The sequence below is a fragment of the Lytechinus pictus genome, chromosome 4 (assembly GCF_037042905.1).
Source record: "Lytechinus pictus isolate F3 Inbred chromosome 4, Lp3.0, whole genome shotgun sequence".
NCBI classification, from domain to species: domain Eukaryota; kingdom Metazoa; phylum Echinodermata; class Echinoidea; order Temnopleuroida; family Toxopneustidae; genus Lytechinus; species Lytechinus pictus.
The window spans coordinates 15042913-15068641 of record NC_087248.1 but is presented as its reverse complement, the minus strand read 5'-3'; the positions used below and the strand labels follow the sequence as shown (position 1 = coordinate 15068641).

At 37.4% G+C, this 25729-nt stretch overlaps 2 protein-coding genes across 2 annotated transcripts; one reads left to right on the top strand and one right to left on the bottom strand.

Annotated features, from left to right (window-relative positions):
• Nucleotides 1-12: 12 nt before the first annotated feature.
• Nucleotides 13-12118, top strand: LOC129259480 (ubiquitin-conjugating enzyme E2 J1-like). The gene is made up of 7 exons (XM_064098469.1): nt 13-204; nt 6652-6725; nt 8349-8480; nt 8849-8933; nt 10462-10567; nt 11036-11159; nt 11425-12118. The coding sequence occupies exons 1-7, from the start codon at nt 174-176 to the stop codon at nt 12019-12021; spliced, it is 1149 nt and encodes a 382-aa protein (XP_063954539.1). The 5' UTR covers nt 13-173; the 3' UTR covers nt 12022-12118.
• Nucleotides 12119-17157: 5039 nt separating this feature from the next.
• On the bottom strand, nt 17158-25130 carry LOC129258953 (uncharacterized). The gene is made up of 4 exons (XM_064098468.1): nt 25014-25130; nt 21658-22600; nt 20788-20945; nt 17158-20162 (listed from the first exon to the last, which is right to left on the bottom strand). Exons 1-4 carry the CDS (start codon nt 25067-25069, stop codon nt 20018-20020), a joined length of 1302 nt encoding a protein of 433 aa, XP_063954538.1. The 5' UTR covers nt 25070-25130; the 3' UTR covers nt 17158-20017.
• Between the last annotated feature and the right edge of the window lie 599 nt (nt 25131-25729).

The window sequence follows — 25729 nt, the reverse complement described above, 5'->3', positions numbered from 1 at the left end:
CGACACATTAGCACAACTTAATGTGGGAGTGCGAGGATTCAGCTGACCGTATCATATGAGAAAACGCCACGTCGCTTTGTGAATAGTCCGTTCTTTTGCCTTTGGAGCAAGATTATTGCAATTATTCGCTATTATACTCTGAGTCTGAGTCACCTTTTGTGAGATATCCCACCATGCAGTCTACATACTCGAGGAGGAGTCCAGGTGAGTGGTAATTAAAAATTATCAGACGTATTCATGTGCTCAGTCCCACCTAATTTCGTTCTGTGTCAGTGACAGTGAAAGTGTGACACTACTGTCAGTGTCATAATCATTTAGCAGTGATATCCAGTCTTGAGCACTCTGGGGCTACACCGCTATTCCAACGCGTGTTGGAAAAGTCGACGCCAGACGGGTATGTTTTGGCCTTGAATTTCCAGCAAATTAATCAAAATTACGGCCTAAATTTAGGTCTATGTTATCAATTATATACTAATTTCATAATTATAATGTAAAACGGGTACTCACGGGTTCTTTTCTTTCCAAATTTTGTGTTTTCATCGCCTCTTCTGGCCAACTCTTGCGATGGATTTTGTCGCCATAGGATCCTGTACGTGCAAATCCAGGGCGAGTTGTCACATGACGCTCGCGAGTCTCTAGGGGTAATTAGACAGCTGGCAGCCGTCTGTTTTGAGGAGTTTTTTAACATTTTGTTTTTTTTTATTTCTCCTCATACACAGACGGCTCGCTATCGTGCAGCCACCATTAGGGGACTTGCAATGCAAAATCCCCCCGTCGGGGCTCTTCAATTTTTGTCTTTAATGAAATTTTTTTTTGAAAATTAATGCGACCAAAATACAAATTAACATTCCCTCTTGGCATTTATTGCCAAGAAACGGAGAAAAATCAAGTTAAAAGGAACAAAAACAGTGACTTACCTCGGCTGTCGCGCAAATTCACTTCCCTGTTTTATCCGATCTTAAGTACATAAACATATGGCCATTGAGTCCCCTGTACAGATCGCGCTAGAACTTCGGTCTCTGTATTTGGTGAGTGAAGCCAACGGAGTTCAGCTGAACAACCAACATAACAGAGACAGAAGCTTTTGGTCTAGGGGTAATGGCCTTTAATCAAGGCGTTCTTTTTGCTATAATTTTATAATGACGCTTAAATATCGAAATCAATGTAGACGAGTCTGTGCAGGGGCATAACAGGGGTATATAAGAGGGGGCATAGTACATGTCGCATGTGGAAGATAAAAGTTACGTAATGTAAGTCCCGAGCACTAGCGTACCTAGGGGGGGGGCAGTCTGCCCCCCCCCCCCCCCCCCCCGATGAGTCACAAACCCATGCAAATTACATATCTCTGCCCCCCGGCCCCCCTGACGAGCTTGAAAACCTATTTTGCCCCCCCCCGACGAGCTTGAATACCTATTTTGCCCCCCCTGGCGAGCTTGAAGACTTTTTTTTTGCTTGTCAAATTTTTTCTGGTACGATTGAAGACCTTTTTCATTGAAGAGCCTTTTTTTCCTTTTTTTTTGCTTGTCAAATTTTTTGGCGGCCGATTTTGCCCCCCTGTGGAAAATCCTAGGTACGCCATGCACTGCCCGCGCTACATGTATGTTGGTAGCCCTGGGACCTCTGGATATTAACTAATCCAATTTAATTACAGATGGCAGATTTTTTTATTATCTGAGTAGCCCCCCCCCCCGGATTATTTGTTCTCACATTACTTTCCTTTTTAAATTTCCTTTCGTTCTTTCTTTCATTTTTCTTTCTTTCTTCCTTCCGTTGCTCCTATGTTTTTTTTTCAGGTGAAATCCACTCGGGGGATGGCCAGCCATGCCCCCATCTGTTTATGCCTCTGAGATGTAGGCTATACTCATGATCTTAATCTTCGATTTTCCAAAGTAGGGGGGTGCAATTTCTCAAGTAAAATTTGACAACCCCCCCAAAAAGGTTATCCCAGAAAAATTGTCATTTTGTCTCGCGTAAGATTTGACAAGTAAAAAGAAAAGATGGTTACTAAAAATAAAAGACTCATTTTGTCCGTGTAATATTTGGCAAGCCTCCCCCCCCCCCAAGTTTAACATATCGGAGGCGCGATGGCTCAGTCGGTAGAGCAGGGGTTTCGGATTCCGGTGACCCGGGTTCGATTCCCAAGTGGTGCGCTAGTGCCCTTAAGGCTTATCCTCATTACCAGGTCCCTCGGAGAGGACCTTAAGCCGTTGGTCCCCTGGTTGCTTGCTCACAGGCATTCGTGCTTTTTTAGCAGTCAGGTAAAAAATCTCGATATAACATAACATTGAAAAAAAGTGAAGGTCATTTTGTCCTGCGTGAAATTTTAAAAGTAATAAAAAGATGGTCACTAAAATTGAAGTTCATTTTGTTTGTGAAATATTTGGCAAGCCCCCCTCCCAAAAAAAGGTTTTAACTAAAAATGATTGAAGGCCATTTTGTTCCTCTTAAAATTTGTCAAGTATAAAAAAAAAAATCACTAAAAAATGAAGGTCATTTAATTGTCCCACGTAAAATTTGACAAGCCCCCCCCCCCTAAAAAAAAATGAAAGGTAGCTGATAATGATTGAAGATCATTTTTTCTTGCATAACATTTTACAAAAAAAAGTGTGTCACTATTTGGCGAGCCCCCTACCCTCCAAAAAAAAGGTTTAATTAATAATGATCGAAGGTCATTTTGTCTCTCGTAAAATTTGACAAATAAAAAAAAAGTTGTCACTAAAAAAAGAAGGTCATTTTGTCGCGCGTTATATTTGGCAAGCCCCCACCCCCCCTAAAAAAGTTTGTCATTAAATATAGAAAGTCATATGTTCAAAGTAAAATAAATTTGGGAAGCAAAAAAGAAAAGGACAAAAAAGAGCAAAGAATATGAACAAAATATCCCCATTACAAATATTGCTGTGATTCTCATAAGGAGGTGGGGGGGGGGGACTTAACTTTGTACGAACGACATTTTTTTTTTACATCCAAAATATTGACTATGAATCTCAAAAGGTGGAACGGGCCAGAAATGCTCAACCCCCCCCCCCCCCCCCGATCTGCCATTGATTCCAATCGATAATGACTTTTCCCTGCAATACTGATGCTTGAAATCAAGATACTGAAGATTGATATATTGTAATATAAATTATGAACGTCTGACAAAAAGATAACCAACCGATCACCTGACCGATCAGCTGACCAGTACGTGAATCACATCGTAGTTGATCAGTCCCCACAGCGTTTGGAACGCTCACCAAGAATTCAAGAAAAAAGACTGAAAATGTAAGTTTAACCTCAATCCATTAAATTTCAAATGTCGTAGAAGTTTCCTTATCATGTTTAAAACTAATTAATACCTAAATTGTTACCATCCACTATGTATTAAGGCGTACATTTGCCAAAGTTCTTGGGTGCAAATAGAAACGGCAATGTCTAACCGGTTTTATCACTGATGTCGCCTATGAGGTCCATACATGTAATGTTTGGACCTCATTGGTACTAGGAGTGGTCTTGAGGACTCCATGATGTCTTTTAAAAAAATTTGACATATACTTCTTCATCATTGGAGTCTTGAATCCCCTCCCATATAAGAGAGACATGTAAACAAAGATGGATTTCCCTAGGAAATCATCTTTTTTATTAAAAATCACGTAAATGATCGTGATTTTATTAATTTCTCCAAACCTTCCTACGCCCACTCCTAGAGTCCTAGTACCAATGAGGTCCAACATTACATGTATGGACCTCATAGGCGACATCAGTAGTATTTTTGGTTAGAAATCTCTGAGAACAGGATATTTATATATTATATCACAAGTACAAGCTATATTCCTTTCTCTTAATTTTTTTATTTAAATTATAATTTTATAGTGTAAATGCATCGTTAGCAACAACAAAAAAAATGAAAGAAATGAAGGGGAACTTACATTTTCACGGCTTTTTCCTGATTTTCTGGGCAGCTGCTCTTCTCTTCTGACTCGCGATCGAAGCTGATATGAAGATCACGTGATTCGCGTTCTCGTCAGCTGATCGGTTGGTTATTCTTTTCGTCAGACGTTAATAATATATATTTTATAATGCTAGCATTCATCGCTAATTTAGGTGAAAGAGATTGAAGTTAAACAGCGCCAGGTCGGAATCATAATTATTTTGGAAGAGTGTATTTATACACTCGATCTCATACCTGACGTAGACGGCGCTATTCAACAAATGCACAATCTTCAATATAAAAAATAAAACAGAAAGAACGCCTTGAACACAGGCCAAAATGCCTAACGATTTCTCCGCGGCATTAACAACTATCGTAAAGGGCGCTCCATTTATCAATAAAGATGGATGCTAAGCTGTCTATGGCGACAAAATTTGCCGCAAATATTTACGAAGAATTGTGAGAAATGGTCTGAAAATGCAACAAAAGAACCGGTGAGTACCGATTAAACATTATCAATTTATTTAATAGAACATATTTAATGACTACAATGTAACAACTTCTAGATAATATTGCTTAGTTCTAAGCTAGGGCGGCCCAAATGCGCGTGAGTGGAGTCCCAGTTTATTAGCACGGGTAAGTATTGGGGTGTCGCCTAGAGTGCCTACGCCTAATGCATGAGAATGTTTAAAAAAAATATTCAATTAAAATGTGAAAAAATAAAGGTTTCTTACCAGACCGATGTCGTGTACCTCGAGCGAAGTTCGTGCAGGCTCCACTCCACTTCACTACCGCTACACTACGCTCCACCTACCCGAACTTCGAGACCATGAACTCGATCGGATATTCCGACTGACAAAAGGTGGGATTTTATGGGGAGAAAATACAAAATTCATGCAACATCACGATCTTTAAAAACAAGTACAACTAATATTCTTACTTTACACAAAGTTTCACTTCTTTTCCATGCTTCTATCAGTCTCAAAATTGATGATTTAGAGCCAACACGAAGTTCCTCACACGTAATAATTCGCTGCCAATTTCAGAACATCGCATGCGCGCGAGGGTCCGAGCTCGGACCAGACCCGGTACCTCCCGCACGCGATGTTTTGAAGTCGGCAGCGCATTAATATTTATACGTGTGAGGAACTTCATATTGGCTCTAAATCATCAATTTTGAGACTGATAGAAGCATGGAAAAGAAGTGAAACTTTGTGTAAAGTAAGAATATTAGTTGTACATTACATGTATGGACCTCATAGGCGACATCAGTAGTATTTTTGGTTAGAAATCTCTGAGAACAGGATATTTATATATTATATCACAAGTACAAGCTATATTCCTTTCTCTTATTTAAATTATAATTTTATAGTGTAAATGCATCGTTAGCAACAACAACAAAAATGAAAGAAATGAAGGGGAACTTACATTTTCACGGCTTTTTCCTGATTTTCTGGGCAGCTGCTCTTCTCTTCTGACTCGCGATCGAAGCTGATATGAAGATCACGTGATTCGCGTTCTCGTCAGCTGATCGGTTGGTTATTCTTTTCGTCAGACGTTAATAATATATATTTTATAATGCTAGCATTCATCGCTAATTTAGGTGAAAGAGATTGAAGTTAAACAGCGCCAGGTCGGAATCATAATTATTTTGGAAGAGTGTATTTATACACTCGATCTCATACCTGACGTAGACGGCGCTATTCAACAAATGCACAATCTTCAATATAAAAAATAAAACAGAAAGAACGCCTTGAACACAGGCCAAAATGCCTAACGATTTCTCCGCGGCATTAACAACTATCGTAAAGGGCGCTCCATTTATCAATAAAGATGGACCCTAAGAGGGTCCGAGCTTGGACCAGACCCGGTACCTCCTGCACGCGATGTTTTGAAGTCGGCAGCGCATTAATATTTATACGTGTGAGGAACTTCATATTGGCTCTAAATCATCAATTTTGAGACTGATAGAAGCATGGAAAAGAAGTGAAACTTTGTGTAAAGTAAGAATATTAGTTGTACTTGTTTTTAAAGATTGTGATGTTGCATGAATTTTGTATTTTCTCCCCATAAAATCCCACCTTTTGTCAGTCGGAATATCCGATCGAGTTCATGGTCTCGAAGTTCGGGTAGGTGGAGCGTAGTTTAGCGGTAGTGAAGTGGAGTGGAGCCTGCACAAACTTCGCTCGAGGTAGATGTCGTGTAGATCCCTCGATCCAAATGTACACAACGCAAATACAATAGGGACGTCCCTTGAATTGCTTACGTATGACGTACATCCGGTTAGCGATGCCGTTTTGAAGAACAATTTATAGATAAAAATTATTATTTTACAAATAATAAAATTCATTACGTGATTATAAATAATTAGTATAATACTGCTAATTATTTATAATCACGTAATGAATTTTATTATTTGTAAAATAATAATTTTTATCTATAAATTGTTCTTCAAAATGGCATCACTAACCGGATTATTTTTTAAACTAGATTCTTGATTCATTGTATGCGCAATTCCCATAATTGTTTGATAAAATATAGACACCAATAAATGCAATAACTTAAAAAACATACTTTTTATATTATTTTTGCTGACGATAATACTTTTTGGAAAACATTCAAAGTGATGACAAATTAGGTCAAATGAAGATATTGAATTGAAGACCAAGTGGCAAACCACTGTAGAGTGTATAATCTGTATTGAATGATTATATTCTACATTCTTTAAATTCTTATTTCCATAGCTGTAAAGCGGTTAATGAAGGAAGCTCAAGAGCTAAAGGATCCTACGGAACAGTACTTTGCTCAGCCACTAGATGTAAGTGATGCCTGAATGGTAGATATGTTTTTTTTTTTTTTTTTTTTTTCAATTTCATACATGTGATGATCATCAAACCTGGGGCCTGTTTCATAAAACTTGCTGTTATAATAAATTGCATTAACAGTTAAAAGCTACTAAAATCGTTCCATCTGATCGGCTGATAGTAAATTTGTGATAGAACTTGTGCATTTCTTATTATAACACTGTCTTTATGAACCAGGACCCTGTTGTATGAGAAGCTGGCTGGTGATGGGGGGGCATACCTTTTTGAAAAAGAGGTCCCCTTTTTCAAAATAAAATCCTTTAAGGACAAGTCCACCCCAACAAAAAGTTGATTTAAATAAAAAGAGAAAAATCCAACAAGCATAACACTGAAAATTTCATCAAAATCGGATGTAAAATAAGAAAGTTATGACATTTTAAAGATTCGCTTATTTTCACAAAACAGTTATATGCACATCCTTGCTGGTATGAAAATGAGGAGACTATGACGTCTTCCACTCACAATTTCTTTTGTATTTTTATTATATGAAATATGAAATATTCTAATTTTCTCGTCATTGTCAAGTGATACAACGATTAATTCCTCCATGAACATGTGGAATTAGCATTGTTTAATACTATATGGTTTAGTGAAGATGGTCCTTATTGTCAAATCTATAAAAAAAAAAAAAATATTGTTTAATTTAAACAATAAAAAACAAAGGAAATAGTGAGTGATGGACATCATCGACTGACTCACCTAGTTGTGCGTAGCACTGTTTTGTCAAAAATAAGCGAAACTTTAAAATGTCATTTCTTATTTTACATCCGATTTTGATGAAATTTTCAGAACTATGCTAGGTTGATTTTTCTCTATTCAAGTCAGCATTTTCCTGGGGTGGACTTGACCTTTAAACATCGGCCTCACATCATTTGTTTTGTTCCTCCCTTTTCCCCTCATTTGTCCAGGAATAGAATTTCAAAATCTGTAGACATGAGTCCATTTTCACAGAAATCCTTTGACGTGGGTGCCTACATGTATTCATACAACAAATGAACCCTTGGATGTGGGTTTGGGTTTGGGATTAGAAATCTCAGCTGCAAACGTCTGGTCATTGTTATCTTATTATTTCAATCTGAATCATAAGCACTAGTTCTGAATAGTTTCGAATCATTCAAGTGTCTCAAATTGCAATGGTTGCAGTAGAAAGAAAAATCTGTCTCTTACCCACTGATGCATGCCCGGTGCAAGGAGTCCCTATTTCATCACTCCGCTGTACAACAAAAGACTCTGAGATCATTACTTTAGTGTGACCATACATTGTTCAAAATAAATATTTATGTGTACAGATCTACATGTACATGTAGATTACAATTTTCAATGCATTGCAAGGATAAAAAATCATGAATATAATGTCTTTTTTTTCCATGAGAAAGAGGTAGGCCTCCAAAAATTTGGAGGTGATTAAATTCTAATAGGCAAATTAAAAACGAGTCAGTTTTTCTCATTGACTTTCATGGCATTACATTGCAAGGGTACATTTATGTGGCAGTAGTGTCTCACCTCATATTTGTGATTTAATGTTTATATTCTATGCTAATATTACAAAATATTTTTTTCTTTTATTGCATCAACAGGACAATTTATTTGAATGGCACTTCACCGTAAGAGGCCCACCAGACTCTGATTTCTCTAAGGGCGTGTATCATGGTCGTATCACCCTACCACCAGAATATCCCATGAAACCTCCTAGTATCATGTTACTAACAGTGAGTACTCTCATTATTTTGTAGCATCTATTAAAGAAAGAAAGATATAAAGCTTTTTTGAAACTGTATTGTCAGAGTGAATTCTAAGAAATAACTTTTTATTAATCAGTATTTACAACAACATAAATAGAATGGTGATTAAAAAGTATTAATCAAGTTTGAAAGAGAGTTAGCTATGACATTTTGAAGTTTTCCTCATTTTTTGTGTGCATGTGAGCCACTTTTGATGCATATACATGTAGTTTCTTTGATAAATTGTCCTTGTTGATATTTTGAAAAGGCAAACATTGTATACACTTCAGTACATGTATGAGTATGCACACACGGATGTTCATGTGCGTTTTTATATTTGCATCGTTTGTTATCAGCCCACTGGAAGGTTTGAAGTCGGCACCAAGATCTGTCTGTCCATCTCTGGTCATCATCCTGAAACATGGCAACCGTCATGGAGCAGTAAGTGGACGTCAGACCTCCCACCTTCCCTTCTCTCTCCGCCCCAGTCGTACTCACATTTCCTCCTTTTCTCCCTCCCCCTTCATTCCTCTCTCTGTAGATCTAGGCCCTATTGTATAAAATTATGGTTACTTTGCCATTCAATGGTAATTTCAATGAAATATTTTATTATTATAATTATTAAATAATTATAACAATTGAATTTTTTTTTCTGTAAAGGAAGACAATACAAAGTAGGCTTATACATAGCACTTCAAAGAGCAAGGAATCAACATTACGATAATACGAATGACTGGCAGTTTAGCATTGTTACCATGGTATTATTTGGCAAGCTACTTTGCATTCCAGCTGTCCTTTTAATCCTAAATAGACTGGGCTATTTTGACGCCTAAAAAGACTGGGGGGGCTGATTCAGCCCCCCTTATGATCTCGGCCGTCGATCGCGCGATCGCGACGAAAATTGGCATGTGCGTTACCCATGGCATTATCTACAAAATTATAATATCTCATTGCTCATTAATCATGCTAATTTATGCGTAAAATCATAAGTTTGCTCTAATTAATAAAATAATGCCCCTAAAACGCTAATTTGTGTTTCACATATTCTAGACAGGCATCTGATCAAATTTATTTTTCAAAAATTTCAATATCACATTTATTTTCTTATGTATTCTATTGTTTTCTAAATTTCTTATGTATTTCTCTGTTTTTCGACTTTTTGTTTTTTATTGTTTTTTCAATGGAAATTGTCGGGGGCTTTATTTTGACCATAAACAAGATAAAATTGATTGATTTTAAGCAGTAAAAGGAAAAATAATGATACATTTTATGAATTTTGGCTAAAAACACTATTTGCATTGGATTTGTACACAAATTCACGTTTTTGAGTAATTTTGGGTCTGCATGCACTTACAAAATGTTGCGTTATTTCGGAACCGCGTACCCGGGGGTCACAATTTTGGTCTCAAAATTTGCGCGAGACTTGAAAGTAAAAAGTCAGCGAGCGACGCGGTCAAAAAATTTCGAGTGGAGGATATATCGCGAAAAATGTCGGGGGGGGGGGCTGAATCAGCCCCCCCACCCAGTCTTCTTAGGGTTGATCTGCTGTTTTTTGCTTCTTAAATAATATTCAGATTCAGTAATCAATGAATATATCAAATACTCTTTATACCCTAACTATCCGTCAATCTTTGTCTGGACAATATTCTTATTATTTTCGAGATTGAGGTATGATGAATATTTTTTATATTATTTTTATAGGCAGAGAATTATTCACATGTATGTAATAGTATGTTTTCTTTCATCACACAGTCTTCCCACTCACTTAATTTTTTCATCACGGAAGAATAAAATTTTGCAAATTTCATATACTTCACAAGATCATAGTTATTTCATAGTATACTAAAATAGTATAATAAAATCTTCCTGAAGGAATGTATGTTGACAATGATTTCAATATAACAATGAATTAAGTTCTGTGATATTGCTGTTGATTTATAAGCAACCTATATCTCTTCTCTTAATGTAGTTCGCACGGTCATGCTGGCTATCATAGGCTTTATGCCAACGAAGGGTGAGGGTGCTATAGGCTCACTAGACTACACACCAGATGAGAGAAAAGTGCTTGCCAGGAAGTAAGAATAATTATGTTTCAATTCCTAAGGCCTATTACAAAAAATGTAATCAACCCTAAAAGGGCAATTTTTTTTACACCCATGTAACAGCCAGAGGGGGCAGATTAAGCTCAGCTTTTCTAATGTTGATTTATGTATATATATTTTTAAATTGTATTTATTGCATTACAAACGATTGCAATAAAATCAACTCCTAATCAATCATGAGTCATGGACATTGTAACCAATCATAAATAATAAAAAGATGAAAACAACAGTTGGAAAAAAAGAGCAGCAGCAGCTTACAAGCTTGATGCATTGCAATAGCGAGAGGTCACAACAATATAGGTGAAAGTAACAAGAGAATACCAAAAGCACACCGGATACAACCCCACGATCCAATGTCTGATCCACCCACCTCACATTTACTTCTCAGAATAAATGACAGGAACTTCTTACCAGTTTTTTAATGTTGATATATTGTATTAGATCACAAGAATGGAAATGTGAGGCTTGTGGAACACCAAACCGTAGCATCCTTCCTCCCGTCACAGCCAAGTCAGCAGCAATGCAGAAGGAAGCTGCAGAGCTAGCCGCTCAAATCCAATTCAAGGTAATATACTTTATTTAATCCTCAAAGTTAAAGGGATTCAGTAATCTTTGCTAATGTATGTTTGGATTAATTGCTGGGTATCAAAGGTTGTTGTGTATTGGGAGAAAAAGCCGCCAGATATATGAATATGTTTTAATGTTATGAGGATCAGATTTACCTACTTGTGTCCCAGTTTTTTTTTCTTTTACAAATTTGTATCATTTCAATATCTTTTTATGAATGATTAGCAGACATATTTACTCTTGCTTTGTGATTATTTTGACAGAAAGAGGAAAAGAAGCAATCAAGTACATCGGAATCACCATCAACCCCTCCAGCCGATGCACCTGCCGCAGCCCCAGCCAACGGCCAAGTGCCTGCCCCCCTTCCACCGCACCCTTTTGATATGATGAACCCCGGTATGGGGATGGGGCAGATGCAGCCTCCTTTTATGCCTTTGCCACCAAACTTCATGATGCCAGGCCAGGGACAGTTCGGCATCCCCAACCACAATCCAGCCACGCCTTCGCAGCCAGCGGAAGTCAGCAGTGCCCAGCCACAGGTGGCTGCAGATACGAACAGTCCCGACACTCCAAGTGGTAGCAATCAGTCTTCCGCGTCTCCGCCCGTAAGCCAATCACCGCCTACGAGTAACGGTTCAAACAGTGATGGGGTGAGACAAAGAACTAATGTTCCTAGTCAATCCAATTCGTCTTCCCCTCCCAACCAAAGCACCAGTGGACATACCCCCCATCGTCCGTCAGAGGAACGAGGACTCCAGGGGATAATGTGCCCCTTGGTTACAATGAGCATCTTCAGTTTCGTCATTATCGTCCTCATCTTCAGACGGATGTACATCTCGTATGCTTACAAATTCACCTGATAACCAATTTTGAGGATTCTGTGGTCTTAAGGAAATAAAGTAATCCATTTCAAGGACCTGAATGGGAAAAAACACCTCTACCCTTTCATGTAAAACAACCCTTTTTAAAATGCACATATATGCTATATGCGGATGTCTGCTTCACAGCAACAACAATTAAAGGGATGGTCCGGGCTGAAAGTATGTATAGCTTAATGAATAGAGTAGAATTCACTGAGCAAAATGCCGAAAATTTCATCAAAATCGGATAACAAATAACAAAGTTATTGAATTTTAAAGTTAAGCAATATTTTGTGAAAACAGTCGTCAGGAATATTCATTAGGTGGGCTGATGATGTCACATCTCCACTAGTTCTTTTGTATTTTATTATATGAAATTAAGTTTATTCAAATTTTTTCCTCCAAGAACTAGAAAAATTGGATTGACAACTGATTTAGTGCATCAGATATTTATTGCTGCAACTTATTTCATTATAAGGGAGACATATTATTCACACAAGTATGAAATAATGAAAAAAATGTGATTTTATGTAATAACATAAGAAAACGGAAAGTGGAGATGTGACATCATCAGCCCACCTAATGAATATTCATGACGACTGTTTTCACAAAATATTGCTAAATTTTAAACTTTAATAACTTTATTATTTGTTATCCGATTTTGATGAAATTGTCGGCATTTTGCTCAGTGAATTCTACTCTATGTATTAAGATATAAATATTTTCAGCCCAGACCATCCCTTTAAGTGGCTCCCACACGTATATTCTTTGATCTTATACACATGTAGACGCCAAACCCTTGAGTTCTGGATGAATCTTGCAAAAGTTGCGGGGGTTTTTCACAGAGTTAAGTGTGACTTAGAGTCGCACTTAAATTCCCAGTTGCATGCGGTATAAAAGGCAACATCGCATCGGTCAGTCATGTTAAGAGGACATGAGCTACAATATACTTTGTGATAATCAGTAAGATTGGGCATGACATATCATGTGCGCATCAGTATTGAACCACACTATGCGATTGGTTGCGATCCAAATTTCAAATTAATTGTTATAACATTTGATATGGATATTCCAACCAATAAAATATTACGGATCAGAGATTAGAATAGTGGTAGGAATACTGAAATCAAAATTCAGTCCATTTAAAGCCTCCCCGAATGAATAAAAACAAATTCAATTCCAAATCATGATGACGTCATCATCGGCTGCGACTTGAAGCCGATTTGCAGTTTAGTCTGACCATGGGGCTTGTCGCAAAGTAAAAATATGATTTTAGTTTTCTTAATAGCAATATGCCAAACTTTAAATGAAATCATTTTACATCTTGGAACTTTCATATTTAATGCAAAATGCGATTTCTTGAAAAATTGCGTCACACCAGATCGCATAGTGTGAAACAGGCTTTAGTCACATTTAACTCTTTATGAAACACACCTCCCCCCCCCCCCCCCCCGAAGAGCCTTTAAAGAAACTACCATTTTAATAATAATAATAACGGTACATTTACCCAGGGTAGCCACCTCAGTTCCGAAAACTGTTCTCCCAGCGCGCCCTGCTATTATTATTTCCCTCCCGAGAACAATGCTCTCATCTTTATTACAGGGAATGTGCTGTCAGTAATTCAGTATTCACCTAGCCTCTAGTCAAGCCCTTGTTTCTGATATGTTCATATTTGATGCTTGTTGTCAGACGAATCAAAAGCCACTCTGCATATGTATTGATCACATAACATGTATGGCGCGCCGTTTGACCAATAATTCAGATAAACACTGTTTATCGCCGATAAACAGTGTTTATCAAGCGATAAACACTGTTTATCGAGAGAAACTATGTTAATCGACTGAAAAACACAGTTTCTCTCGATAAACAGTATTTATCGCCGAAAAACACTGTTTATCGCCGATAAACACTGTTTATCGAGAGAAACTGTGTTTATCAGTCGAAAAACAGTGTTTATCGCCGATAAACACTGTTTTTCGGCGATAAACACTGTTTATCGGCGATAAACAGTGTTTATCTGAATTATTGGTCAAACGGCGCGCCATAAACATGAGCTGTACTTTCGCAGATTGGTCAGTGAATCCATATCTGTCATATTTATCATGCTAAAAACTTTACACAGCAAAGATCGATCTTAACTTAATGCCAGCAAGTTTTATTTTAATCTGTATCACGGCGGAAAGTAACCAAGGACACAAGGTATTCTGAGAAGGCAGCTAGTAAACACCTTGATAGCTTTTATTTTGTTATCTCTAACTACATATATTGCATAAAAGTTACAATTATGCTTACCCTACCAACCAATGGTAGCTACCATGGTAACGATGCTCAACAGCCAATCAAAATCAAGGATTCAATGAAAGTTCCATTGGATGGCAATTAACTTTTGTGTGATAGGCATTTGGATATGATGTGCTATTACAAGCTATTTGTACACACTGACGGATTCCCCCCCCCCCCCCTTGGAGAGCCATAATCAAAATTTGTAATGTAAAGTGGACGAAATGACCTCTGATTTTAGGTGAAACTTTTTTTTTTTTTTTTTTTTTTGCTTGTCAAAATTTCATCGGAAAAATGTGCCCCCCCCCCCCCTTTGGAAAACCCTGGATCCACCCTTTGTGTACATGTAGATTATTGAAAAAGATTAGGCCTGGGAGTTGACTCTGAACAGTTGATGCATTCGATCAGATTACCAACAATGGGCAACCAAGTACTACTTTTTGCACAAATCGAATGCTTGCCAGTTGTGGATTACTGATTCGAGACATTTGATTATTAAAAGTACATGGCATTGATATTTGAAAACAAAGTGCAAGATAACAAAGGAAATGTAATGAAATTGAAATCCAAACATTGTGAGACGGTCGTGCTGGCAACTGCGCATCATTCAGCTGTGTTGATGTGCATGTCATATGTGCTGTACTGGGACACTCAATTGAGTCAGCTTTGCTCATTATTTATATGTGACCACTATTAGGTCATGCAAATAGTTCAAGCTTTTGTGATTTCTGATAATCTAGGAATCTAGATTGTTTCGAACCGTTTGATTGTTTACCCTAGGGAACAATTGCACGGCATTCATCCCAGGCCTAATGTAGATTATTGAAAAAGATATTATGATTCCTTATCGATTTCCGTAACACTTTCCGTGTTGACTTCTATTGCATAGACAAGGAAAACTATCACTTTCTAGAGAAACTTGATGTATAGTACGCACACTCGTTTTTCAGCTTTGCTTCGCTAAAGATATCTACTTCCAGCTTGCCTCTAAAGTTATAATTTGACCATCATCTTTACCAGATTATATTCTTGATATTCACCATTTATTTACATATTAGTTTATTGGCATTATATCCTTTTTTCTAATTTATGACTACAATTATTGCACTAATTAACAGAATTTTGCACCGTGAAGTGAATGGATACCTTATCCTTTTTTATACATGTATATGTTCCAGAATCTGGTCCAATAATGTGCAGACATTACAATAGCAACTCTTTCTCATTTATCCCTATTTACCTTTCCCGATTATTCATGTTTCCTTGGTTCATTTGGACCATTATACACAGTTTAGTACTTATGGGTCTTCCAAAAACTCTTGTTTTTCCTTTGGAATATTTAGGGTTGTATACTAGTAATATATTATATGAAATAGTTATGTAATTGTACATAAGAGTATTATTTTGTTTCATAATGCCATTCCAAATATGTATATGGACCGTAATAAATAACACAATTGAGTAGATTACAGTTGTAAATTATGAGATTGATTTATTTTGTGAATTTTAATTGCTAGTTTATCACTGATTGAGTGTATCATTGCGAGGTAACAGAAGTTTCAAAAAAAATAATTTTTAAGTAATATGTTCAGGGGCACATTGAAGTACATTTAACGGGGCCCAGGAGAGTTAACTAGTGTAAGCATGTGGTCTAGTGGTTTATACCCTTGTCTTTCAATCGGAGGGTCATCGGTTCAAATCCCATTTCAGGAGAAAGAATTCATTGGAGTGTGTGGTTTATACCCACATGTTTCAATCAGAGGGTCGTTGGTTCAAATCCCAGTTCTGGAGAGTAAATGAATGGGAGCGTGTGGTGTAGTAGTTTGTCCTCGCCTTTCAACTAGAGTGCCGGGGTTTAAATCCTAGCTGTGGCATTCATATTTTTTCCTTTGGTAGGAAACTACGGTAATCCACATTGTGCTGCACTCAATCCAGGTGAATTATTAATATGATTACTTGGCAGAAATAATAGGCAGCTTTGGATTTGCATAGAAACTAATTGACATGTTTATCTGACAAACACACTGTTCTGTGTAAGTAGGAAATATTTTTGCCCAGTAACCATGTTACATAAGTTGCAGTGCAAATCTAAAGCTGCTTATTCATTCCTTGAAACATTTTTGGACTGGGTTGGTGGCCAAAGAAATTTCCTTTACACAATTCATCTTCCACCTCCCCCCTCTTTCCAAAAGCCCATCAATTCAAGTCATTCTCTTCACGTGCATAATCATCATCCGTGTCTGCTACCCCTTAGATTCTTGCTAGTCCCTATTCCCCTACTTCTGCACCTGAACATGCCTTCAAACCAACCCAATTTATACTCCTCAAATTGTTCAAGAGCTAAAACAATAAACTACTGGAATTTTGTGTTTAGGATTGGCCAAATTCTTATTTTTTGTCGAATTCTGCTCTTTGAAGTACTGAGAAGTTTACCCAAAAAAATACAAGCAATATAAAAGATTGCTAGATTTCTATTTTTTAAAACCCTGTTAAGAAAATCCAGGGGAGATGTTCCACAAGAAGTTAAGTATGACTTGCTTAGTGCTGGCGCGCACATGATATGAAACGCGCAATCTTATGGATTAATATGCAGTAACACACGTCCTCTAAGAACGATTTGGCCAATACAATGATGCCTTTAATACAGCACGCCACTGGAAATTTAAGTGCAACTCTTAAGTCATACTTGACTCTTTGTGAACCCCCCCCCCCCCAATTTGTTGATGGCAATTAATTGTGGATCATAAATGTCCTCATTTTCTTTTTAATACTTGCATTGCTTATGGGGTGCTAGTATGATGCTTGAAAACCAGACACCTTTGACAGGACAGAAACAAATCAGATATCCTCACACAATTTAATGCTTTTCACTCTTTATTCTTTCATCATAAATAATGCATATCAAAATATGCATTTATTGGCAGGATTGATTGGAATGAATTTAAATGCATAGATAGTTATCATAATCAAAAGGATAGGAAGGATGATAGATAGGGGCTGTTCCATAATACCAACACATTCTTCTATTGATTTTGTCACATTGATTGTGTTCTATTGATTGTGTCTATGGACCCCTACGAAAAGCAGCATTTGCTGATAGGGTGTTCCATCCCACGAGTGGTAAATAAATATATAATCACAGCTGTCATTTATATAACAGACATTTCTACTGGCATTCGCAATACTTAAAATTCTGATGGTTATAAGGAACAGGTTGGTGGGTTCTGCTCATTCTTAGTCCACCCAGACAAAAAAACTGACTTGAATAAAATGAAAAAAAAAATCAAACAAACACAGCTGAAAATTTCAACGAAATCGGGGGAAATTTTCAGACATACAGCATTTTACAATAGGTTTATTAGCAGGGGCCGCGGAAGCGGGGGGATGGGAGGGGGCTTCAGCCCCCCTACTTTTTCAAAAACTGAACAAAAACGTAAAACTGACCATAGGATTGTGATTTTTTGCATGGTCAGCCCCCCACTTTAAAAACCGTTGCGCGGCCCCTGATTAGGTTATAATAATGGATATTCCATATGATAAAAGGTGAGATCATAAAAAATTTATATTTCATATTAGAAATTAAAAAATTATGATTAGCTGATGACATCGGTTCTCACAAATTTGCAAACCAACCAGAGAGTGTGCAGAACTCTATTGTAAAATGAGCGTAACTTTAGATTGTCATACTTTACATCAGATTTTGATAAAATTTGAAGCATTAATTTTGTTTGATTTTCCTATATAATTTTAATTCAAATCAAATTTTTGTTGGGTTGGAGACTTCCCCCATAAGTACTTACTTAAAACTGATAAAATGAATATCTAAAACAAACACATGAAAGCATCTTGTCAAGGCATACATGTAGATAAAAGTTTGTTCTGTTCCTACTGTTGTGCTGCTATGAATTACTTGTAAATGTCACAACTTTCTTCTCTCTCTCTCTCTCGGTCTTTCTCTTTGTGCATCTACAAATTGTGCCAAATGCGATATATTCAAAGTTTGGCATGTAGATGGGAAATAAGATATATTTTAGTGTCATTAAAACACAATATCCAACTCTTAATTATCATTAAAACATTTTAACACCGACTGTTAACATAAAAAAAAAACTTCATATCTCCCCCTTCTTCTGAACAAAAATAAATTAATAAATATAATTATTAATTAATGAAAGATAAAAAGTATTAAAATGGATGAATGAACAAATATTTGAATTAAAAATAATTAAATTGAGAATAAAGCAAAAAAGAAAAGAAAAAGAAATAAATTATAAATAAAAAATGATAACATTGGATGACTAACTAACAACACAATAATACCAGAGTTGTTCAAAGTGCAGTTCAGGCATAAAAGATCATGCTATGATTGCCATCTCCAGAGAATTTGGTCATGGTTTAAAGTAACTTCATCATACAGATCGTATATGATGTTGACTGATAATATAAAGATTTTTTAATATATAAATGGACTCGTCTAATATGAACACAAAACTACAAATGTCACTGACATGTAGATGATACCATAAAAAAGGGGGAGGAAGAAAAGCAATACACAATTTATATGCTTGAAAAGCAGCACATATACAATTATTCAAGGAGATATTGATTATACATATTGCCTTCTCTCTCTACATAAGAATCAAAGTTTAGCAATGCCTTATATAACTATCTAAGGAGGGGGGGGGGGCAAATCTTCAATATAAATGTCATTACCACATAGATGTTACCATTAATAAAACAATACATATATATTTATATGTTTGAAAAGCAGCACATACTGTACATTGAATTCAAGGTGATTATTCATATTGCATTTTCTCTCTCCATAAATCAATTTTTAATAGTCCCTTATATATTATCTAAAGTACTAGTAATTATCCAAAGCTGCATGGGCATGAGGACTTTCAGGAGGGGGCAGGGGTAAAGAAGTTTTTTTTTTAAATCAAATATCAGCAATGGATTTATAACATCTGCCTCTGCATCACACACTGAAAGAGGGTGCACATTTAGCTCTCCGACTTGTGCTCTTTTACCACAAACATGCCATTGTATTTTGGACTTCTGGATCTATTTCTAGTACTGAGAAGTCCATCTTACATGCTTTTTTTAATAAAGGTAGGGAAACAATGATTTTTTTTATACCTTTAGTTCAACACTTGTTAGCTGATGCTACCATAGTCTATGTAACAATACTTCACACACCTAGGTTTTGAAAATCTTTGTCCCGTCCTACAAAGCATTGCAATCAATCCAATCAATCGCAACTATGGAAACACTGGTCAAAACAATGACATGTGCACAATCCTGCTCATAATCAAAAGACGCAAATTGATATACATATGCATTCAATATGATGGCCTTTAATAATAGAGGTAATATGCATATATTTTTACTATATCAAATGAAAGTACCAAAAATATATAATTTATAAAGGCATAATGTGGTTGACAGGAATTACATTTCTTTTCATTTCTTTCCAAAGTTGGGATCGATTGGATCAATTGTTGGGGAAACAGGCCCAGTTATCACAATCCAATAGAGCGATCTAATCAGAGGCTACCGAATGCAATAAAATACAGAATTTCTAAGGCCCAGCCATTATTTCATCACTACATGACAGTTCCCATGACCACTCTTTCACAAATAACCTTCACCTTTGCATTTGTTTAAATGTTGCTTAATCGAGAGCACCGTTCTTAAAGACATCATTGGATCATCAATTGGTGGATTTGGCAAACTCTTGGGAAGCAGAAAGCAGCTTGTTGCGATAATCATAAAGGCTCTGCCAGTTCTGCCTACTGCTATTCAGTTGATTGTTCTTGGCATGTTCGTAGGTGAAATTGGGAGTCTTCAGCTCATACCTACATGTATATCAAGTGTGAGATCAAAAGAAGAGAAGAAAAGTGGAAATAAGAAGCAAGGAACAAACACCTCAAACCCTGCTGTAAGCAATGATGATGAATCATTAACAGCCAGATACATACTGTATGTATTCAGAAAACTTGCAACATACATGTATTTGAATGTCATGACATTAGATTTTAATTACATGGCACCAGCCAATAGCTGCTCTGTAGCAAATTGGATTCAGAAAATTTGTTTACAGCAGAGTCTTTGTATCCCAATTTCCCTTGAGACCCCATTAATCTTCATCTTTGAGTAAACCAGGGACCCATTTCATAAAGAGTTACAACTATGGAAAGTTTGACATTATGGCAACTACCATGATGGAAACTTGGATTCTGATTGACTGCTGAGCTCTGTTACCATGGTAGTTGTCATCATAATGGCAAAGTTACAACAGTTGTAAGTCCTGTATGAAACAGGCCCCTGGAGAGCATTTCACAAAGCAGTTTGTCAGTGAAAGTAAGAAATATGTGAACAAAAGCACTGAAATATCTGTACCTGTATCTGATTGGTCACAAGTGATGTTAGAATCATTTTATCATATCAAGTGCTCCCCTGTAAGTTTTAGGGGAACCTTACCACTTTGGGACTGGCCCTCTGATCCGCTCCAGCTCCTCCTGCCGCTTGGTTTCCAGGATCCTTTGCTCCTCTATCCTGAGCCGCTCCATGCGGAGCTTAGACAGCTCATACTCAAAAGGAGATGCAACGACCCTCTCATCTATGAATTGCTGGGATGCCTGAGGTAAATAAAAGTGGAAATATTATTATTAGCAGATTTTTCTAGAGAAAATTGCTCTCAATTTCAAATACTGGTGTATTGTTGGAGCATTGTGGCCCAGTGGATAAGTCTTCTGACTTTGAAACAAAGGGTCGTGGGTTTTAAAAACTTTGAATCCCAGCCATGGCGTAATTTCCTTCGGCAAGAAATTCATCCACATTTTGCTGTACTCAACCCAGGAGAGGTGAATGACTACCTGGCAAGAATTCATTCCTTGAAATGCCTCCCTGCTGCAAAAGGGTGTGGGGCTAAAGCCAAGCGCATAGGGACATTATTTCAAAATGCGGCATGTGCTATATGAGAACTGTGTTATTATTAAGAGAAAGAAAGACATTTTATTCAATATTTGATACTGATGATTTTAGTTTTAGTTCTTTATACCCAAACAGTCATTGTGATTTGAATGCACAATCATGAGTGGTCTCCATTATGGTATTTGCAAACCTCACTAGAAAGTGATAGTATGCTAACAATGGGATGACAGAATTTGTTTGAGGCAGCATCTCACCCAGACATTGCATTTCTGGGTGAGAGGCTACTATGTGCATTACAGATACAAGTTATAATAATACCATGTACACACGTGGGGTTTCACCTAGTACCCAAAGATCATGAAGTGGTCATGTGATCCAAGTATGCCATCTCGTAATATGAAATGATTGAAAAATTACCTTTAAGTAGTTATAGTCCTTCACTGCCTTCAACTGCGGATCCTGAGTGGAGACACCCTGTGAGAGTCTGAGGGACATGCCATTAGCTGGAAAGCCATTCCGAGATGAACTCCTATTCATAGCTTTCAGGTTGTGATGCCTGTCAGAGGCACTCATTGATCTGCCATTAGGGAGAGGAGGTCTGCTAGAACCAGTCCTCCTCGGACCAGCATCACTCATAACACTCCTTGTAGTCCTGTCTACTACACTTCGGGTGCTGGAGTCCATGGGTGGCGGGGGAGTCAGGGTTTGCATGACTGCAGGCACTTCGTTGAATGTCACCGGGAAATATCTTCTCACTTCTTCATCAGACGAGATGCTTGATGCAACCTTTTTCTGTGCCATCCCTGTACCTAGCATACCTGTAGTCCTTTTTACTGATGACACTGTGTGTTCCTTGGCGCCAAGGCTTTTAAAGACAGGATACTCTGTTTCTTGAGACAGATGGATGGGATCAGTAAACCACTGCGCAGTGGCTTTACTTTTGGCCTTGCCGGCAAGGCTTTGTTCATGGAGGTGATTCTCATGAGCATCATTTGCAATTAGGCGCTGAAGTTCCTCTTCAAAGGTGTCATCAAGACTGTTTTCATCTTCATCCCGTGGCCTTTTGTAGTCATCTAGAGTCTCATTGAACGTCACACTTTTATTGAGGCTTTTGTTCAGGCTACTGTTGAGGCTACGTAGATCAAGGCTCAGCTCAGAACTTTTGGCACGGAGGTTGTCCTGAATTTCTTCATAAGGGTTTTCCGGTGAAGGCTCGTCTGTCCAGGACTGCCTGGTGTCCCTAAATGACTCTCTCCCTGTCCACGCACCATTTTTGGTGTTGCGGAATGTAGACGTCTGTGACAAGTTCTTTGTGCTCAAGGTTCGCTGTGAGTTGGTCAGATATCCAATGCTTTTATCTCTGTTTGAAGAAACATAATAAAACAAAGGGATACTTTCAATAGAATTGGATAAAAATGGACAACCACCCATTAGGAATACCATGTGCACCCTCTAGGACACACAAGTATGCTAACATCACATCAATTGAATACAGTAAATGATGCCATATGATATTGCCAGCTCCAGCCCGTCTCAAGCTTGAATGCCATTCATCCGTACACTAAACACCATTGATAAAAACTGCCTTAAAATGTTTCTGCTTGCTCTTTATCTTTCCAATATCGTATATGGAGGTAGGATTCTTGCCAACTTTATGATGACTGGGTATATTTGCGAATATAGCCAGATATCTGTGTCTTATCTCCAAATTCTGTGAAAGGATGAGCTCATAGAGAGAGTTGCATGCGTCGTGCCTTGATTTTACCATGCATGGCAGCATGTATTGAACCCTTGAGTGCCACAATCTAATCTAAATAATTAATATCAGAGTATGCTTGACAATTAGTCAGCAGGGTAAAAGATATGACAAAATTTATGACTGCTCTCTCCCTAGCATAACTTTTGTCATATCTTTTGCTTGTATAGGATTACATGCATTTAAAGCCACATATTTTTGGTGCGTGCTAACGACGTTAAAGAGAAGAGACAATTTTTGCGACAAAAGTTATGTTATAAATATGACATCCACCAAGGCACCAGAATACTGATTTTGTCATATCTCCGAGAAAAAAAAAATATGGTGACATCAGAAAAGACAATGTTCAGAATACCACCTCGGTCTTGTTGGTATGGCAGTGAGTCCAATCTTCGCTCGTGTCCATACTTCGCGGACGGTCATTATCTAAAATCTTAAAATCTGACATCATCAACGTAAAAAGCGACATAAATTACCCTTTGGTGTAAGTTTCTATAGGATGAGTTCAGTATTCATGAAAATATTGACAAAAGATCGGCAAATTTGTCACCGTTAGCGCCCGTTTTGAAGAAATCTTTATATTCTCAACAAGCATCACGATATCACCATTGCAAGCAGAAATCGTCAAAAATGTGAGTTAAATGTGGTATGATGGGGTGTCCAAACTTCGCGCACTTTTCAAAAATATTCATCAGGCTGATTTTTTTTCACAAAATATTCATAATTCATACAAAAAGAATTCAAGAAATAGTTACCACATTGACGGCAAGATCGTAAAGTATAAAATCATGGACGAAAATGTGAAGTAGGTCAAGGGCTTTCGCCGGTATCGCGATCTCAAAATTCTATTCCGATCGGCGAATGCGCGCTGTGCTGGAAAACCGTTCAGAAAAAGTGTGACCTAACTTCGCGGACCAAAGTTTTTGTGGAGATTTAAACAGAAACTCAAGCTGAAAAAGTGAAAAATTTATATCAGATTGATGGCAAAATGCTATAGAATCGGTTAGTACCATATTTAACTCACATTTTTGATGATTTATGCTTGCAAAATGGTGATATCGTGATGCTTGTTGAGAATATCAGATTTCTTCAAAACGGGCGCTAACGGCGACAAATTTGCCGATCTTTTGCCAATATTTTCATGAATACTGCACTCATCCTAAAGAAACTTACACCAAAGGGTAATTTTAGGTCGCTTTTCACGTTGGTGATGTCAGATTTTAAGGATATTGGCTAGTTTTTTTAGATAATGACCGTCCGCGAAGTATGGACACGCGCGAAGTTTGGACTCACTGCCATACTAACCGATTCTATAGCATTTCGCCGTCGATCTATTAAATATTTCGCTTTTTGAGCTTGAGTTTTTGTTTAACTCTCCACAAAAACTTTGGTCCGCGAAGTTAGGTCACACTTTTTCAGAACGGTTTTCCAGCACAGCGCGCATTCGCCGATCGGAATAGAATTTTGAGATCGCGATACCGGCGTAACCCCTTGACCTACTTTACATTTTCGTCCATGATTTTATAGTTTACGATCTTGCCGTCAAAGTGGTAACTATTTCTTGAATTGGGTTTGTTTAAATTATGAATATTTTGTTTAAGCCTGATGAATATTTTTGAAAAGTCCGCGAAGTTTGGACACCCCATCATAATCATCACTTCAATTCATGCAGCATCCGAATTGAGATCGACTGAGATCCTGAGCAGTCACAGATAGGACAGTGCAAACCCATTTCAATCAAAGAAAATCGACTTCAAACTAAGGAAAGGTTAATATTATAATTTCCACATTTCGGACGGGTGTCCAACATTCTGTCCCCCACACAAGTTCTAGCTAACGTCAGGTCAGCCCTCCACGCAAACTCCAAGCCGACGCGGCCGGAGATCTGGTTCAAAAATACCTTAGCGACCGCTCTCCACGACCATGTCTTCACGAATCACAAACACAAATATCTGGATACAAAATGCAGGAAAATGCACAATACTATTGCAATGAAAGTACGTTAAAAAAAAATCACCTGACGGGTGTCCTCCGACCTTGAACAACGAAAAAACTGTCTGGATTTTGATCCATACTTCGCCAAAGAACCGGCTTCAGACATCGCAAACAAGGCGGAAGTAAAAGTGCGGCAATAGCAACGCGCATGCGCACAAGAGCTAGTGCAAAATTTATGCAGTTACTGTAGCACCTAAATATTTCAAATATGCAAAAATTAAAAAGGGTTCATGACCCATGTGTGTGCTTGATTTTTTTTTTGCTATCGAGCTCTGAAGTTCACTCATTTGAAAGGTCTCGAGAAATAAGCAATAAAAGTAATTTTGCATTTTAGACCACACGAGAACGCCCGCCAAAACGTTGAGTTTATACCTCTATCACTCAGTCAAAATCCATCTAATTTAACTAAATTTTACCAAAATTTACATAGTCCATCAATTAGCGGTCAATTGGCGCTCAATTAGCATTCTGGTATTCTGAAAAGTCACTTAACGCTCAACTAGCTCAATCAAATCGAGGAAAGGGAATGGAATGGAAAGAATTTGTAGAAACAAGTATAAGGATGGGGGATATGCCTATTTTTCGCAGTAAAGAAATGAGAAAATTCGAAAAGGAAACATACTTTGTTTGCATAGAGGAAATATGGATATTATCTTTTTTATTATTTTCTTTTATTATTAGCATATCACACAGTATTTCATTTTCTGCACATTTGACTATAAGGAGACTATCAAATCA